Source organism: Lissotriton helveticus, chromosome 9, assembly GCF_964261635.1.
Source record: "Lissotriton helveticus chromosome 9, aLisHel1.1, whole genome shotgun sequence".
Lineage (NCBI taxonomy): Eukaryota > Metazoa > Chordata > Amphibia > Caudata > Salamandridae > Lissotriton > Lissotriton helveticus.
This window is the reverse complement of record NC_136070.1, coordinates 278,029,164-278,048,024: the sequence shown is the minus strand read 5'-3', so window position 1 is coordinate 278,048,024 and position 18,861 is coordinate 278,029,164. Positions and strand designations below refer to the sequence as shown.

The window sequence follows — 18,861 nt, the reverse complement described above, 5'->3', positions numbered from 1 at the left end:
AAAATGTATTGCAGAGGGCTGGTGTATTATGCAAGATTGAGTATTACACACGGTGAGATCTCCAGCAACAGAAGAATTTGACTCTTTAAGCAAACGAACACCCTTAGTCATTTTCCTGTACCTGGCACAGAATGAGGGGGTTGTTTTGACTGCTGAACAATTATTTATGGCATGCTGTGATCCAACAACTAATAATGTCATCAGCCTAAATATAATGAATACCACATCTATTTTATTTTTCCCTGGCTATCTTAGATATGTTAAGGAACATATCTAAGTTGTGAAAAATTTGAGGCGTTGAAATGGAACCTATGTACCCTCAATCAACATTATCTGTATGGATTATCCACATAGATGTATAACAGTTTATCGCATGGCCTGAAAATGCACATTGGCCCAAACATTTCTAGAATTTGCAGGCTCTCTGTCCTTTTTAAAGGATCACTAGAGCCAGGAAAGTCTAAAGGCCTGATTACAAGTTTGGAAGATGGGATCCTCCGACACAAACATGAGGGATATCCCGCCAACAGAATTACAAGTTCCATAGGATATAATGGGATCCTCCGACACAAACATGAGGGATATCCCGCCAACAAAATTACAAGTTCCATAGCATTTAATGGGATCCTCCAACACAAACATGAGGGATATCCCGCCCACAGAATTACGAGTTCCACAGTATATAATGAAATTTTAATTTGGCGGACGGGATATCCGTCACGTTTGTGATGGATTAACCCTGTCCGACACTCTCGTAATCAGGCCCTTAGTCACATGTCAGGCCAAACAAACTTTCATATGGCTCTTTCCTGAACCTACAGCCATACAGGGGCCCTTCTAGATTATTAGTTAGTCTGCTAGGACCGACCCTGAAAAGGAACAACATAAAACCATAACAACCGACAGATAGAACAATGAGAAACATTCTACTTTAAACACAGACATTTTCAAGAGCGACTTGAACGTTTCAGACAATGAGAATAATGAAACATAAAAGCTCTACCTTTACTTCGACCTAGAGAAATGCAGGTTTGGCAATCCGACAAAATGGAAAACAGGTGAGACATCCGTCATGGTAGAGCAAAGGGAACAAAAACAAAACAAAAAAAGAGGAAAAAAGCCCAAGAGGAAGGATAACAAAATCAGACTTTGCACACAGACAAAATAAATGCAAACATTAAAGAAATGCAAAAAAAAGCGCGCACACACAAAAGCACGACAACACACACCGCAAAAAGCACACCAAAGCGAACAAGGCATTTGATAAGAAAAAATGTTTCCAACAGGAGGAAATGACGGCAAACAAACCTGGTGCTTTAACGGTGTGTGTGATGTGGCAAACGCAGGCAATGCATAGTTTGAGATTTTTTTTTGTAATTTTTTTTTTATTAGTGGTACTGGTGAGAGCGCACACTTTGAAGGCATGTCAATGCTATGCTTTCGTGCTAGAATTCCTACATAACATTACATGCATGATCACTTAAAAGCAATACCATGCAAAGTCAAGGCATATAGAGAGAAGAGAGAGAGGGTAAGCAGAAAATAGAACAGAGTGGAGATTTTAAGGGGGCAGGAGTAAGAAAATGAAAGAAGCTGCATACAGGCTTTTATCTACCTGATGGCACCTTGAAACGGGACGTCTGTGTCCTTAACGAAGCACGACCTGATGGGACATTGGAGTGGGAAAACCCATTGGACCAAACAAATAGTTTTAAGATTGGCTAAAATCAGCCTGGTGGAACACTGGATAAAGACTGATATTTAACTGGACTACAGGAGCAATGGATGGCTCTTTGATTGGCAACTAGAGGCGTTACTGAATGCTTACAACATTGGATGTCTACTGATCAATAATGAAGCTGATGGGAGGATGAAGGGGAAATGCAGTGCTATGATTGGGTAATTGTAAGCAGCAAGCCGGTTTAGATGACATGACTATTCCATGATTGGCTATGATGGTAAGAATTGCATGTTGCATAATGTGCATTCCTGGGAAAAATCCAGAGTCGAGCGTTGCAAATTCGGACTAATGCCACTTGCAGCCTTCAGTACAGGGCCTGCAAGACCATGAAACCTTCCACTAACCAAACCCAACCATATAGTTAACAGATGCAGACCAGTCCTACTGGGCTCTTGATGGCAGACATATCGCTGAGTGGGACTTCCCTTCAAGGAGGGCTGTTTCCTTCCTTCTCAAGACTGTTGATGCTTGAGACTCTGTCACATCTGACATATGAGTGCTTAACAGGTGCAACCTCTGGAGAGGATTTTGGGACAATGGAGTAAGCTCCAAAGGGTTTGTGCGCGAATATCAGGGTCAAACTACTCGTGGTGAGTTAGGCAATTTGTATATGTAGAGTGACCACGAACATTACAATGGAGGAGCAATTACTGTATATTCCACATGGACTGAGGAGAGCTGGAAAGTCCACAGAGATTAGGTGAAACTGCCTGAAATCTGCAGCTGCCTCTTTATTATTTCACTGTTTTATCAGTACAAAAAAAAAAGAAAATCAATATTATAAGATAGTGCTGTCTCATCCTCAACTGTCTGGAAGAGAGTTCCTTACTTTGCTTGTTATTTGGGAAAAAACACCTTTCTGAGCATTCACGTAATATACTAATACACAAATAGTGTATTCCTATTAAAGCCTGTCCAATGACTGGGAATTATATTTTTAGCAAACAGCAAGTTTGGAGACCGAACCCTTTGATCTTTCTGACTGGTATAGCAGAGGGACCCCAACACCTCAGGGGTGCCACCTATAATGTCTATTCCAGAGGTTGACTAAGGAACAATGTGTTAAAGACCATGTCTAAGTTTGCGCTATATAAAACGTTATAAATAAATAAATAAATATGTGCTTAGTTTACTTTCAAGAGCGTAAGGTTTTACCTTTATATGACTTCTTCATTGCATTGGTATTTTTAAATATCTCAAAATACAATAGGATATTAGGGACCTGAAGATAACGGAGAACATGCATGTGTCAATTACCTGGGTTTTTATCTGTTCCTGAACTAAAGTAACTAACCACTCTAACAATTGGTGGATATTTATAATCTGTTGACACCATAACCATCAGTGATTGGATGATTTCTTGGTGGGACTATTCATAAACAGCAGGAAGTCGTCCGTCTAATACTTAGGTCTGAATATTGGGCATAAACTTTCTCTGCACCGCCACATTTGCGTTCCAGCAAGCCCCAAAGGGTTAACTGCTGCATCAGAAAGATACATCACCCGATCATGATATGCATTTACTTGGGGAGGCCTCTGATGAGGCGGGAATTGAGCCATGACAAGATTTGCATTTTGCTTTTAATCATTTGGATCTGGAGAAGGACACCAGTGGTGAATGAATTTTGCTGAGGTCGACTGCTGTCAATCAACCGAGAGGCCAATCAAAGGATTGAGAAAGGCAGAGTTTAAGGGGCTATTAATGAGCATTGAGCACCCAGTGACTGAGCATCTCATCAAATCTGTATTCCCAAATTATGGCATTTCTTGCAAGCACATCAATAGAACCCTGTGCTGCATAGTGGAAAGCAGTCAAGGTGTCATAATGTATATTGCATATGTACACCCCTTTATGCATTGATGTCTGTATTTATTCAAGGACAGTGGAAACAACTGTGGTCCAATAAAACACGTTATTGGACAGATGTACACTAACAAACTTCCATTCACCCTTGTAGCAACATAGTGCAAAGGGCAAATGAAATTTGTCCTAGTACAGGCTAAAGATAACTTGAAGTTGCCTAGGGTTGAAAACAGGCGTACCACTCACAAGTCTTATGTAATAACATTGAGTATCACTGCACCTTGCCCTCTGGTTCTGGTTAAATACCAGTGTTTATAACTTAAGACTGCGTGGCATAAACATTTACGCAGGCCACCAGAGTGTAATACCCATGTAATAGGCATGATCTGGAGTATGAGCCTCACCTAATAGTCAACAGTGTTAATAAACCATATATCACACTAGATAACTCTCTATTGCTATCTCCTAAGATAGACTTCAGCTTTTCCATGGATTGTGCAGCTTTCTCTTTCTGCCATAGCTCGAATGATGGCGACACCATTTATAATGTAATTCCTCCTTAATTAAGATAACGCAATGCCTGTTTTTAAATGTCTGCAACCTGTAAAATGCAGGACTGTTCAGGAGAAATCTAGGAATTGTACTAGCTCTTTCCCTGAGTCCATATAGTCTACTTAAAAGCAAAAACGTGTATACCCTATAAATATATTTGTAATACTGTTCGTTTGATACAATGGAAAGTAATAATGCGCTCGAATGGGCCTGTTATATAAAAACAGGAAGAACTCTTTGGCACTGCAAGAACAGAACACGCTGCCCTGGGCAGTACTTAACTCCCTGGGGGGCACCCTAAATCAGGCACTTGGGCCTTTTATGGTTTTTTAAGTGGCGCGCATATCCAAAATGCGCTTTGTAATCGAAAAACAAAAATATGTTTGTGTTCACGCTGCTTCTCCGCCCCAATTTTGAAATCTATTTTCCCTCTCTCTCTCTCTCCTCTCAGATCACAAATTGACTTGATTTTTCTATTTGTCTTCGGAATGCCTGGGGTAACAAAAATATATACATGTAAAGGTGGACGGTGGCAGCATGGAAAAAACCATGCCAATTCCAATCATTAAATGACGTCAAATTATGGAAGTGCAGAAATAAACTGAAGTGTTTAAGAACCATTGAACGTGCAAACTAAACTGTTAGAATGGCCAAGGTTTATGTCCTAGGGGACATTGGTGATGAAAAGGGCAGCATAGCAGGGTTAGAGGACAGAAGTAGAAATGGGCCTACCTTGTTCTCCCATCATCAGATGCGAAAGGCCTTTTTGGAAGAAGAGGAGCAGCAGCACAGCCGGGTGAAGAGAGAGTAGGAAAGAAAAAGAGATAAAGAGAGTAAGGCACAAATCCAGCTTACAATACCACCTGGGGGGCATTGTAGGGCTCCAAGGCTTGAAATATGCCAAGCCTGACCCCTGATTTCACACAGTTTGACCAAGCTTCCACCTAGGCTAGGAAAGCTTGTTTTTATATATTAAAGTGAAAAGGGTTTAGGGGAGAAGAGGGAGGGAGGTTGGGGGTTAGGGCTGTATTTTTTTCACTGATGACATTTACTGGCTGAACTGAGTTTCTCATGTGTACTTGTTCCTAAAATGCTGTTCCCATGAGTCACATATAGGTATGTACAAAGGGCCTCATTAACCCCTTCACTGCGGCGGCTATTCCGCCTCAGTGCTAAGGGGGCGGGGCGGCCGCGCAGCGGGCGCATGCTGGTGACGGAACCGCTCCGTCACCAGCCGCGGTTGCGCTGTGCTCATGACGGAGCGGTTCCGTCACGGCCCCGCCCGCTCAATGGAACGCTCAGCGCATGCGCGGAATCCGCGCCGTGCAGGCATGCCGAGCGGGCCGTGACGGAACCGCTCCGTCATCAGCACAGCGTGACCGCAGCTGATGACGGAGTGGTTCCGTCACCAGCAGGGGAGGTGTTAATGAGGTTTTACTGTAGGGCAGCGCTGCGGGCCTCCCTGCTGCAGTGCCCTACGGTAAAAAAAAGGGCAGGAATGTGCTGTATCTATAATATACAGCGCATTCCTGTCCTTTTCCCCTGCACCAGTGCACAATGGTCTGCTGTGCGCCAACGCAGACACCTTTACACCATGGTGCAAGGGTGCCTGCTTGGAGGGGAGGATTGTTGTCATGTAGGAAGGGACACCTACCTGCACAAAAACATTCACAAGAGGCTTTTTATTTTTTCTGCAGCACACATAGAAAAAGGAAAAAAAAGGAGAAGAAATAAAGATATTTCTCCTGGTTATTCCTCCCTTATGCCTCCCTTGGTGAGGCATACGTTTTTGGAGCTGTCTCAGAATTACCATTTCTCGTAAATCTGGGGCAGTGTCAAAAAGCCATGGATGTTGCTGGGAACGCACCCAGCAACACCCATTGCACGCCCCTTTTACGCAGAAAACTAAACTGCTTTAAAGGGTACAATATTTGCGGGGCAGCAGCAAGCCAAAAAAAGTGGCTTAGTGCTGCCTCGTAAATATGGAGCAGGCCTCTGCACCACGGAACATCACAAAAAGTGACATTCCAATGGCTCAAGGGGCCTCACAAGTGTGGCCCAATGTTTTTATTATGCACACAAAGTCTTGCGTCAAGGACAATTATTGGATTACCTATAGCTCACAGTTTTCTGTATGAGGTACATTTACACCCTCACATATTATTTTATACAAATTTGCAATAGCCACATTCCAGTGGTAGTTGGCACTGAAAGCGGACGTGACATTTTCTCAAAAGTTAACTTTAATATGTTTTTACTCGCAATTTACAACTGGGTTGATGTGGCTGATCTTTTCTTTGTGTCAAAACAAGTTAAAAATGGCTCAAAAGTTTAGATATTAACATGGGATACTGAGTGCAGAAATCTGCGTGAACTGATGGAGGTATTCTTAACTTTCTTGAGAAGGGTGTGAGAGAAAAACGTTGTCACTTCGAGCACCCCTATTCAGACCTACTCTTCCTAGTCAATATTAAAACTGGGTATGTCATAAAGTTGCTCAGATCATTTTTTCAGCTTGTACCTGAACTGAATAGGTCTTCCCTTGCTATTGGTTATGCGAGGAGCCTGACATATCACCATGACAAGGGTTTTCATGCGAGACCCAAGACCAGTGGTGGAGTTAGCAGCATGTCAGGCATCTGTGGGGCACTGTTCTCACTCTTGCTCTCCAAATTGGCCTGCAAAGCTCCATTCACAGATCAATGTGGTCATTAGGCCTGGACGAAATTTAAATACAGGTAAGGGAAGTCACAAAATGTCAGGAATTTCATGCTGAGCAAAATTTCTAATCTTACACCATTATTGTATAATTGCACCACTGTTTGTAAAAAATAATAGCACTGTAGTGCAGGAACAGTGCAAACACGTAGAATGTGGGTGGCTGTTGTTCATGGCACTAGTGCTTTTAGTGCAAATTTTGTAACGCAAAATTCGTCCTCACGTCAAATATTGAAGCGAGGATGTATTTCGCGCCAAAATGCATCACTGCATGATGAATTTTAATTTTACGTAACTATGCGTTACTTTCTCAAAATGACATGAATTTCCTACATCCCTAATGGTCGGACCAATAATAGAACTTGGGGTGAGGAGGGTTAGGGGGTGACGAGGTTTAGGGGACAATATGGGTGGATTTTAGAGCATTCCTCACGTACTCCACATACTTTGCAACTAACTCATGCATAACAATCTAGTCGTACTTTTATTCATTCCTACAGTTTTCTTCTGGGAAGAATCGCTGAGTAACTAATCTATTTGCCCCCCCCCCCTTTTCTGCAGTGTAGAGGTAGTACATCTTATGATATTAAACTAATAGACTTTTCTCCATCCACTCTCCCTCGAGCGACCAGAAGTCCCAGGCTATCTAGTTCCACAGGCAGCCCTCACCCACTGCAACAGGTTTTTATAACAAAGTAAACTATTTGTCCTTTATTTACATGTTCTAGAGATTCATCAAAGTAGAAATGACCTCTAAGGATTGCTCATCCCTGTTAGTTAATACTGTGACTTTTAGAGCTGATTGCCAAAACAGGGTGAAATATTAGCATTAAATGCCTGTCTAGCCAGTCATTGATCCATGTAAATGGCGTATTTGGTGATTTTCTTGATATGTTTTCCTACTTTTTTCCCCTGTAAAAAATATATGTATGTGTGCAATACAGGGTGGCTTCTTGCTTCTACTACACTCTATTTCTCATACCTTTGATTTAAATAAACACACATTTCGTTCTTCCAAACAACAAGCCAATAATGTAACTAGCCACATGAAATCAGACTGGTTTCGAACATCACTGAATCTTATTATTTGGGTGATTGCCATTCGTGAGTATTGCAAAGAACACAAACCCTTAAGGGCAAAGCTTCTTACTCAATAAGGAAACTTCCACTAACACAGAAAAATTCCTAATATTAGTATTTAACCTACAAATATGAGGATACAAAAATACAGCCGATGATTGCCCCAGTCACCATTGGCATGAAGTTTAATTCCGTTTTTCTTGGTCACAGGGCCAGCTAGAAGTGTCATCAGCTCTATGCTAACTCAAGAATCCATCCTTTCACAACAAAAAGAAAATTAAAACTGAAAGTGAACTTACATGAATCAGAAACTGGAAAATGCTTGCTACACTGGCCACTGCTTCTCATACCATGGGGTTTGAACAACATAACAATTTCAGAAAAATCTCATATAACCAACAAGTAAAAAAACAAGGAAATCCTTAAAACCTCACCACTTTCTTTAAGAACACAAACCATTACCATAAGAATGTCATTAACTAAAAGTCCTTCTTTAGCTCTAGTTCCACGCTTTAGGGGGATAAGGTGTTTATTACAGCATTTCACAATAGTGAATAAATAAATGTGCAAAACCACTGAAAAAACACTATCGCACCCAGAACGGTTATATGCCGTACTCTACCCTCCCTGAAATCTTCAGATTTTCTATAGTCTATTAGATGAACCTGCTACTAAGACTGTGTGGCTCAACTAAAAATGTCCCCAAAACTTCTCCGGGCTTTACATTAGCCACATATATTCCGGTAGAATTGAACTTGAACATACTATTCCAAACTTGCGTTGTGAACTATCTGGGAGTGGATGGGTTGGGAAGGAAGAGTATATTAGGCATTGGGAGAGAGACAACGCCTTAAACCAGATCTGGAATCAAGACCTCGCTCTGCTCAAATACAGCGCGGCTCAATTAGGATAGAACGTTTGCCAATAAGATCAATCACACATAGCATTCCGTCAAGTGTCCCCAAAGGGGAACATTGCAATATAGACTGCACACACACAAAGAAGCAACCTAGGGGCCTGTTCTTCTCTGAAACGTGCAGATATTGCCTTCAGGACCCCGTAAGTGAACATTGCTGATGACACTTGATTTAAGATCTTTAAACCAGCAGCAACTGCATCCCCTTCAATTTTTTTAACAAATGGCAAATATTGAAACATTAAAAATCGAATGGGTATCATTCGTAGAAATGTTCCGACCACTGTTAGGTCAAGTTGTTTACAGACGAGGCTTGTGGAGAATGGCCAAGATAAACAAATCGAAGAAAAGTAAGTTTTGTTGGATTTCTAAGATCAGGGGACTCAATTGAGGGCTAGAAACTAAAATGGACGGGATAAAAACAGCGTGAGATTGTTCTTAGTGTGTGGACTCTTAAACTGATGTATATCAGAACATTGTACACAAAACTGCTGTCTTACATAAATGTCATGTTCTAAATATTGTTTACAAAAATGTTCTCCATTGGGTATAGATTTATTTTTGTAAATGATGTTTAGGACATGCTATTTATGTCAGGCTGACTAGAATATTCTAACATCACATTTTTCTAAACCCCTGACAGAACGATGCATGTGTCCAGTGATTAACTCATTGGGGAGGAGAGGGTGCTCAGGGGGCCCTGATGTGACCAGGGCATCTCAGCCAGAGCATTAGGAATTCTGTAAAGTATAACATGGGGTACGTGGCTTTTCTCCAGGCCCAGGTTTGAGCAGAGAGTGCATTGTGACAGCCCTCTAAGCCAAATATGAACACTTCGAGGTTAATTGGGTACCTGGAAGGCTGCAATTTTATGTTTGCTCATAACTGCTTGAAAAGACTCTTTTGCTCCTTGATATACTTATTTTTATATGACACTTAAGACGATTTGATGGAATGGAGAATGTTTCACGTTTTTCACCTCTTCAATATTGCGTACCTTCAGCCTTTTATGTCTGGCTGCAGAGTTCGCTCCCCAAAAAAAGAAAGCGGCCTCCAAATCATGAATTTCCTTTTCATCACCTATCATAAATTTCAAATCACCACTATGACATAACAAGTGGAGCTGACCTACTCAATAGAGAAATCCAGACAGTTTGATGCCCAGATGGACCAGCAGCCCGCCCCCACGTCTTGAGACCCTCAGGGGTGAGTAGCCGTGCTATGCAAACCCCTGATTGATTGATGCAACTTTGCTGTACCAAAGTGGATGATGGACGGAGCGTTTGAGCAAATCAAGCACTGACCCCAAGTCAACTGATCTGGGTTTAATCCATCACCGTTCTTTAGCTCACTCCACCACCCCAGTTCAGACATGGCCATATGCAAATCAGTCTGACCCTGTGCCTCATGGGAACAGTCCAGCCCGAACTGCCAAGCCATGCCTTCCCTGGAGCGGAAACAAGCATCCTGGGACCGGTTTCGGATTCATAATCCTCATCAGCCAGGCTATCTTGAATTCAGTGGCAAAGTGAGCAAGGGACCCACGTCTGGGCATACCCTGCCAACTTAGGGCAAACAAAGCGATAGCAAAGGGGATGATGGACGGAGCGTTTGAGCAAATGAAACACTCACCCCCAGTCAACTCTGCTGTAGGCACACCAGTTGTACATAGACACAAGGTTCACTCTGAAGTCTTAGATGAGATATGTGTTCTAGTGGCCTCGTTCAACAGTTTTTGGAAGGAAGGCCATCGGTAAGAAGCCAATGTTTCTTTTTTAAACAATAGGCACAATATTTATGTCAGATGATATTCTAACCACAATATTCCACTACCAAATCCTCTGTTTTATTCCGTAGAGAAGATTTCACTTGAATGCGGTAATGGACGGAATTGGCACCGGACTGAACTTTTCCCTAGCACTCTGGGTTCCATCATTTCAAGAAAGACACAGAGCTCTATGTACATATGGAGTATACACTCCATGTGAAACTACTTCTGATATACTCTGAGAGCGATTGAGAACTGAATGAACACAGAGATAAATTACCTCCCTCTGAGGCTAGTAATTTCAATGTGTACAAAGACTAGAAGGGCCATTTTGAGTTTGATGAGATAGAACAACTGCAATAAAGTTGCAATTCATCTGACCAGCAAACTCACATTCCCTAGACTGATTTGGAGTGTCCTAACTACTGTATGACCATGGGTGGGACCACCGTCAATTTCTCTAGAAGTCGATCAATGGCAGCAATCTCTCAGTCGTAAGGTCGCTACCTTTCATGCTTCAGGACCCCACCCTATTTAGGGTGGTCCTCCCAATGCATATATTTCCTGGTTTGATTCGTTAATCCATGCACTGAAGGTTAACATTATAGATAGGGAGAAAACGCTGTATGCATTAGGGCCATCGTTTCATGCTGGAAACAAGTCCTCAGTTTGGGCATTTGTTTCTGAAAAGCACAAATTAATGCGAAGTGCTGTATTACGCTTCATAATTTGCCTTCTTTTACCATATAATGTGGTGATGCCCTGTGGCATAATTTGAGCCTCCACTGTCACATAATTCCACTGGCGCATAATGCCCGTGCCCCTAGGTACAGGGTGGCATTCCCAAAACCTAAACATTTTCTATGAAATTAAGCTCCAAATTCCATATACCCTGAATAAGCCTTTCCATAGCTGTAATTGCAGCAGTTCTGGTGAGCAGACTACAATTTTACAAACGCCCTAACTCAACCTGTTTTACTTAATTTGTTTTTTATGTCTATATATACACATTTCTTGTCCAGTGCTAAATCGGTGTTTCACTTTTCGATCCCTTCATCATGTAATTTTTAATTCCTACTGGTTTCTGTCCTTCTCGTTGTATAACTGGTTCAGACTGGCTTTACTCCTGCTTGTCTGGTTATAGGATATTTACTCTCTGTTGTGTTCTCGAATTATTTCATACTCTTGCAAGCTTATGTTAATGGAGCACTCCGAAGCAATACTTGAGGGCCATATGGCCTTATATGAAATAATTAACACAAATCGTTCTTTTTGCCTTAAACCATTTGTGACTTCTTTTTTCTGCTTTTGTTTTCTTTCAGGGTGTTTTACAGTTGTTGACATTTTATCTTTCTTCCCACATTTTATTCTCTTTCCTCTGTTTCGTCGGTATTGTTTTCCATTTCAATATCTTCTCAGACTTCATCTTATGTGTGTCGTTTAATATTGCACAGGGGAATGTGAACAAATGGGCGGAGCTAAAAAAAACTGCCCACGCTCCCCCCCTCGTACATCCCTTCCCTCCCCCACAGACAAACGCTGTTCATAAATGGCCAACGACAGCTGTTGCCTGGAGCTGCTAACCGCCCCCCAAAGCCCCATTCAGCCAGAATGCAGGCCAGTTATTTGTGTCCAGGGCCCACTTACAGGCCAATTACTAGCCTGGCTGTAAATCCTGGTCGAGGCCCCTTTGCTGGAGCCTTCCTCCTGCCTGCCATTCCAGAGGTCATCGGTGTCTGCAGCGTGCAGCTCTCTGCTGAAGCAGCGCTGCGCGTGTGCAGCTAGCGTCTAAGGCAGAGTGGGCTCTTCATGCACACATGGGACAAGGACTAGGGGTGATTTCTTCAGTAGTAGTGACAGGCTGTTCGGTGTGTGTATTATCTGTACAGACGTCAGAAAGGTTTCTGCCCCAGATTCCAGGCCCATGTGTCTTTCCAGAAATCCTTGCATCAGCACCCAATATCCTTGCTAGAAGTCTCTGTTCATCGACCTAGCATCCTTACAGGATTCCATGCGCCATTGAACAATGTCATTCCAGGAAGCCCGGTGCCTTCACCATGGTGTCCGTAAAGGAATCCTCTCACCATCACTCCCATATCCTAACAGGGATCTTTGCACTTTCACCCGTATGCCTTTGTATGAAGTCTTGGCTCTTCGTATTGGTGTGCTTACTAGAGTCTATCCACAAAGCCCTTGCAGGAAGCCCTGCACCTTAGCTTCAGACTCCTTGCACTCTTTGCACCATTGCCTAAATGCCCTTGCAGGAAGTTCTGGGTCTTCATCACATTGTTTGTGCAGGAAGCTCTGCACCACTGCCCTAATGTGTTTGCATGGGATCCTGTGCCTTCACCCCGCTGTCCTTGCAGGAATCCCTGCACCCAAAGGCCCACCCATAGAGCCTTCGCTCTAGTATCTTTGCAGGAAGCCCCTGCCTTCACCCGATTGCCCTTAATTGGAATCCTGGTACCACCAACATGATACTCTGCCAGAAACTCTTGCATCATCCTCCAAATGTATTTTCAAAAAATGTGACACATTCTTCAATATCACTGCAGGATTCCTTGCAAGATAGCTCAATTTTCCTGCAGGAATCCTTGTCCAATGGCCCAACGTGCTTTCAGGAATCCTTGTACCATTACCAAATGTCTTTGCAAAATCCTTAGGTCGCTGTCCTAATACTTTTGCCAAAAACCTTTGATCTTTGCCCCGGTATCCATTTAGAAACCCTGCAACGTCATCCCAGTGATGTTGGAGGAATCTAGCCTCCATCATTCCAATACACTTGCACAATACCGGGTCTGGTGGCTCAGTGTACTAATGTGTCCATTGTAGTGGCCTGTGTACGACCTCATGGTCACAGCATCAAATGCTGTTGGGTCCACTCAGCCTTTCATCCGTCTGAGGTCAATAAAATTAGTACCATTGAGTAGGGTAACAATGAATATCTGTTATTCAGCGCCAAGAGACCTCTGGGTGAACATGCGCTTTACAAATACACATGTTATGTTATTACCTTGTACCATTGCCCTTGCTGTGACTTCACCCCTTCAAAGCCTTCTGTTGTCTCTACTTTTACACAGCAGGTATCATGAGCCTAGAACTCTGTGAAACAGCCACATGCTTTCAGACTGGGAAGAGGTTGTGAGCATTTACCAGAGGTCTTCAGGGAATGGGTCCAAGGGTGTTGCATCGCTTGTCACCAATTGCAGCCACCACCAAAAGGAGGCTTGGAAGTAGGAAGATTGATCAATCCCCTGTTGGAGGAGTGCATTAGCTTTAGAGTGGAGTTTGTGCTGAAGGATCAGACAGTTATTTAGGAGTATTGGTGTGTAGACCTCTTTGGGCGAAAATTAGCAAATTGAGTTGGTATTTCTTCAAAAAGAAATGAGCCAGTAAAGGGCATTTTGGTTATATGTTCTCGGTTTCCAGAACTGAGGTACTCCTTGATGCAGAATTTGGGGGGATTAAAATATAATTGACATTTTAAAAAACAGTTTTAGTTGTGTAAAAGGTTCGACGAGAATCGAGATGGAGGAATATTTGTTAAGAGACCAATGGGCTTAACCAATATGATTAATACTATCCTGTACTAGACAACTAACACTGCCTGTAGGAGTAGAAAAATGCTTCTTTTAGGGCTAGGGAGGAAGTTCTGACCTTAACTCACAAATTCTAGAGAGAGCTTGGATTAAGCATTAAGCACAAAATTGTTTCACTTGTCTTCATCAGTGCAGAACCAGACAGGCCTTATTAGCAATTCAAGTCTCAACTTTAGTCCTGCATACATGTTGAACGACAAGCTTCCACGATCAGGATTTATATGCTCCCTCACTCACGCCGAGATCTAACCATGTATGGTCTGTTTAAACAGAGGTCTACCTTAGTAATCCAGCACCTTAGCATGCATAAGCTAGCTCAGCGCTATGACATCTAAACTTGTAGGAGATGCTCAACTTGAGGGCTATCTCTACCAAGGTCAAAGAATGTCAGAGTCGTGCAATTTATAAGCTGACTCTGTTTCCTAAGATCTGAGGATGTAAAAGTCTTCTAATGTGAAGGTCAGCTTTGCTGTGAAAGTACTGATCCTGGAAGAGCTATCTACATGCAGTTGCAATACAATATGCGGAGTTCTGAGCAGAAAGACTTCTCTGCCATGTAGGCTACAGGGAATTGTATAAGTAAAAGAGGCATCGAGATTGTTAGCTGCGCCTTCCGGGATCTGGATATGTAAGAGCCCTAGCGTCTGAGATGTCTCAGCCGACTAACATTGAAGCATGTCAGACTTGTATACCCTGTGAGATGGGTAAGATGTTTGAAATCTTTGTAGGTCAGAGCTGTGTATCTTGAGGACCAGGATTTTGTTGAAGATCTGAGCGTGTAAGAGCTGTGCAGGCCGAGGGCTGTCTTTAATGTGTAAGACCAGAGCATGTATGAGCTGTATTGCCTAAGGGCACGCTAAGATGGTAAACAGCTGAACATACAACTATATACCCTGAGGGCTAGCTTGCCTGCCTAAGATCTGAGCATATTCAAGATATTGATCCAGTGGGATGACTGAGATTCCAAGGTATGAGCATGTAAGAGCTGTGTAGTCTGATGCCACTTGTCCAGATACAGCTCCTTTAGTATGAGTCTGCAGATCTCTAAAAAGAGAGACTGTTCAGCTTTCGGAGAATTTATCATGTAGTATTTAAATCCTGGATGACAGCATTCGTCACTAAAGCTTTAAGGTGAAGATACACCAGCCCCCGGGACAGCTCTGCCATATAAAGCCTATGCATGTAACAAGTATTACTTTCATGCATAGATGTATGTGCTAAATTCCGCATTATGGTTTTCAAAGAGAATTTTTTTTCACTGGTGTGCAAAAAAGAGTGCTAGCCTCCTTCTTGGGGCGGGATGCCAAGACACTGTCATTCTGCCGCTCTCCCCCAAAGATTCCCACTGATCTCCTGTAACTTAAAATTTAGTCAAATGTATCTAGCTTTAGAAAGCAAAATAAACATGGCTTTTTTCAGCCTCTTCTTAAGGCCAGCCTTTTTTGCTGCTTCTACCTATTCCGATGCGAGCGCCAAGACGCCTTTGGGCATTTGTGGTTCTTAATACAATCATATCAATATCAATTTCAAGACCTTAGCACTCCTGGGACCCTGCAGGACAAGCCCACCCCCACCAATGGCAATACCGCTCAGGTTTAAATAAATCTAGATTTGACTTTTCATTCTTGTCTCCTTTTCTACAAAAAAAAGGTGAAAAAAGGAGATATTAATGGCAAAACATTTATTTTTCCAAGCTATACGTGATTACAGGAAGGATAGATTTCCTGCATGTTTCTGAACATTCTAACTTTTTGATCCATTTGATTTCACACTACATATTCAGTTTTTTATTTTTCATGTCTGCAAGCATTCTATTTCTTTCATGGGAAAGTGCAAAACACCAATGAGTTAATCTCTTTGTAGTAAGGGTGATGGTAAGACCATGAATTATAAGGAATTAAATACCCTCTGTTATATATTATACGGATATTGCAAGTCACCTCTGACTACCAAAAGTTTATTAAGGAATTTTCAGTGACTAGCAATATACTTATGATGTATGATGGGGTATTTAAGTCCATTTATAACTCTGCTCTGTTTTAGTGCCAAGGCATCACCTTGGTGATGATTGCTACATTAACATACAATTGCATTACTCTCTGTCTCGAATCGAGCAAAGGCAGGTTTATGGATAAATGGAGAATTTCTAGACTTGTTGGTGCTTTTCAAGCCCTGTAATGTTGAGAGCTGGTAGTTTTTGGTGTTCGGAATTTCAGTGACCAAAAAGCTCCTAATGTTAATTGAGAATCAAACCCACGTATGACGAAATACCTCAATTGCCCAGATCCTCGGCCGCGCTGTGACTGAGCCATTTGGACAAATCTTTTTTTTGTGCCAAATATTTTATTGGTTTTTAAAGAATAAAGGAGGCTGTAAGCATATAACCATATTGGTCATAACAGGTCCAACATAATACAAGTGTGACAGCATCTGGACAGCTCCCTGTTTTGGCGATCGTAGGCGTAAATGCCCGAGAGTATATTACTTTTATGTTTATTTTAGAGGTGATGTTATCTTATACCTCGTGCTCTTGTGGACAATCAAACGTCAGCGCCTTGGCAGCTCGTGCAAAAAAGCGGCTAGAATGATTTCGCTACTCATAAAATATTAGCCAGGCAGACTTTGCCTATGAACAGCTGATGTTCAGCACCCGGACAGCTCCCTGCTCCGCGTGACATAGTCACGCCAAGGTTTCTTTCTGCTCAGAAAGGTTCCTTCCCAGCCTGTGGCGCGCTACTGGATGGAGGCGGGGTCCGGGAATGCCTTGGGGGACATGGTGGGAGGTCCCCTGACACTTATACCAGAAATGGGTCTCGTGTGACACCTCCCAGGTTACCGAGGACGCGTGCGGCGCTTCCTTGCGATGGGTCTTATGGTAGCCAAACTAAGAATAGCTTGCAGATGGGGCAAGGGTAGAGCCCCAAGTTCAAGGACTGGTTAACTGACCTTACGTATTGCCAAGAAGAAAATAATATATATGCTGAGTTACTTCCTGCCCGTTCGAAACCCTGTGACATCTGGGAGCCTCTAACCAGCTACCTTTTGCGGACGGCAGCGGGGTACGTAGAGAGTAACTCTACCCCGACACGGTCTGACTACCCCGCTGCGATACACAACTCGCAGAATACCGTGATCCACCATTGAGGGGGGTAATGTGTAAACTCACTGTGTATCCGCCTAAAGAAATGTTTGGGATACTGCACTGCCTGACTATATTTTTCGAATTGTATTGATGTAACCACACAACATTTACGTAATGCCTATTCTTTTGTATTGTCATTGCTAAATTGTTGAATGTACAAAAATGCCAATAAACAAAGTTGAAAAAAAAAGAAAGGCTCCTTCCCACCCCAATCAGCTTCTACAAGCGGGTGAACACAATGAGAAAAGCTGCTGAATAGTCAGGCATGCCAGTCCCTCCAGGCAGGGTTCAGGGCCATAGTGCCTAGAGTCTTGACAGGTGCTATGCACGTAAACATAGTGATATTGCAGCATTTTGGGTAATCTTTGCACAGTTCCCTGTTCTTGGAGAGTTTAGCAGATCCCTGCAGTGCAAACCCTTGAGTGCTCACTTGGCCGAAGACCTCTGTATATTTATGGTGATGAGGCTACGTGGTATTTCAAGGGGGTGCTTAACAGTCGTTCTAGAAAAACATTCACCGAAATATCACCTTTGTTTTTTAGGCATATCCTAGTGGTCCATTACTTGAGGCACCAGATGTACGCCAACCCCAGTGCTCCTCTGCAGACCGACGAATAATGTTATGAAAAGGAAGACCCCAAAAGGCACTTGTACTCAATGAGACATCCATCCTCTGCCATAGAACTGTGGGGGAACCGGCTGATGATGGTGAAATGGCCTATTGTGGTCAAAGCCTAGAGAAGACCATGATTAAAACCACAAGGCCATGTCATGGGGCCTTTTCTCCTTCATTCAAAGTATTTGAGGATGCTGTAATTATTGTTTCAAGCGTGCCCTTCACCACAGAGCTGTGTTATAAGATGTGAACCCCTGTTCTTTGTGCATCTCTTGTGACCCAGGGTCATCTGGCCTTTCCTAGGCTCCAGAAGCACTTTGCGTAGCTCTGTTCTCTGCGCGGATTCCACACTCCTCACCTCTATCCTGACTTTGACGAATTCACAAGACTTACCACTTATTTAAATTAACTGGGAGGATGCCCGTGAAATGTAACCATTAACAGGAAAATGGAAACTCGCAATCTTGCTTTTTCCTATCCGGGTTGGGTTTGGCATATATCCAACGCAACATAGAGCGAGACCTAACAATCGGAAAGAAGGAGAAAGGTCAGGAAGACGAAATTTGCATTCAACAGCTGGAGCCCAAATCGTCTTCCTTGATAGGTGACTAAACAGGCAGTGGGGTGCTGCTGAGCTGCCACAAAATGGAAATAGAAATCGAAGTCTCACTTCAGCAAGTTGACAAGTTGTTTAGAACTGTACCCGCATTGGTGGGTGATGATGCCTCCAATGGAGCTGTGAGCTGCCAGTGTCTTGGAGGATATGACCAAGCCTTAATTTAGCAAAAAACCTTGGGTTAGGTCTCCCACCCTGTTATATGGCAGTGATGCTTGCAAGGAGACCAACAGACAGCCCAGGGTGATCAGATAAAATGCAGAGAGCGCAGTCCTTCAGAGCCTCTTCATTGGAGGTGGTGGAGAGCTG

General features: G+C 42.9%; 1 protein-coding gene across 2 annotated transcripts in view; it reads right to left on the bottom strand.

Moving 5' to 3' along the window:
• NRXN3 (neurexin 3) overlaps positions 1–18,861 on the bottom strand; it is a 2,205,897-nt gene that overhangs the window by 2,161,352 nt on the left and 25,684 nt on the right. The window contains exons 2-4 of one of the 2 annotated variants that reach the window (XM_078659992.1): positions 14,931–14,948; positions 4,830–4,859; positions 1,004–1,015 (exon numbers count right to left, since the gene is read on the bottom strand). In XM_078659992.1, coding sequence (XP_078516118.1) covers positions 1,004–1,015; positions 4,830–4,859; positions 14,931–14,948 — 60 coding nt within the window. The remainder of the gene's footprint in view (positions 1–1,003; positions 1,016–4,829; positions 4,860–14,930; positions 14,949–18,861) is intronic. The other variant, XM_078659991.1, reaches the window with a different exon arrangement.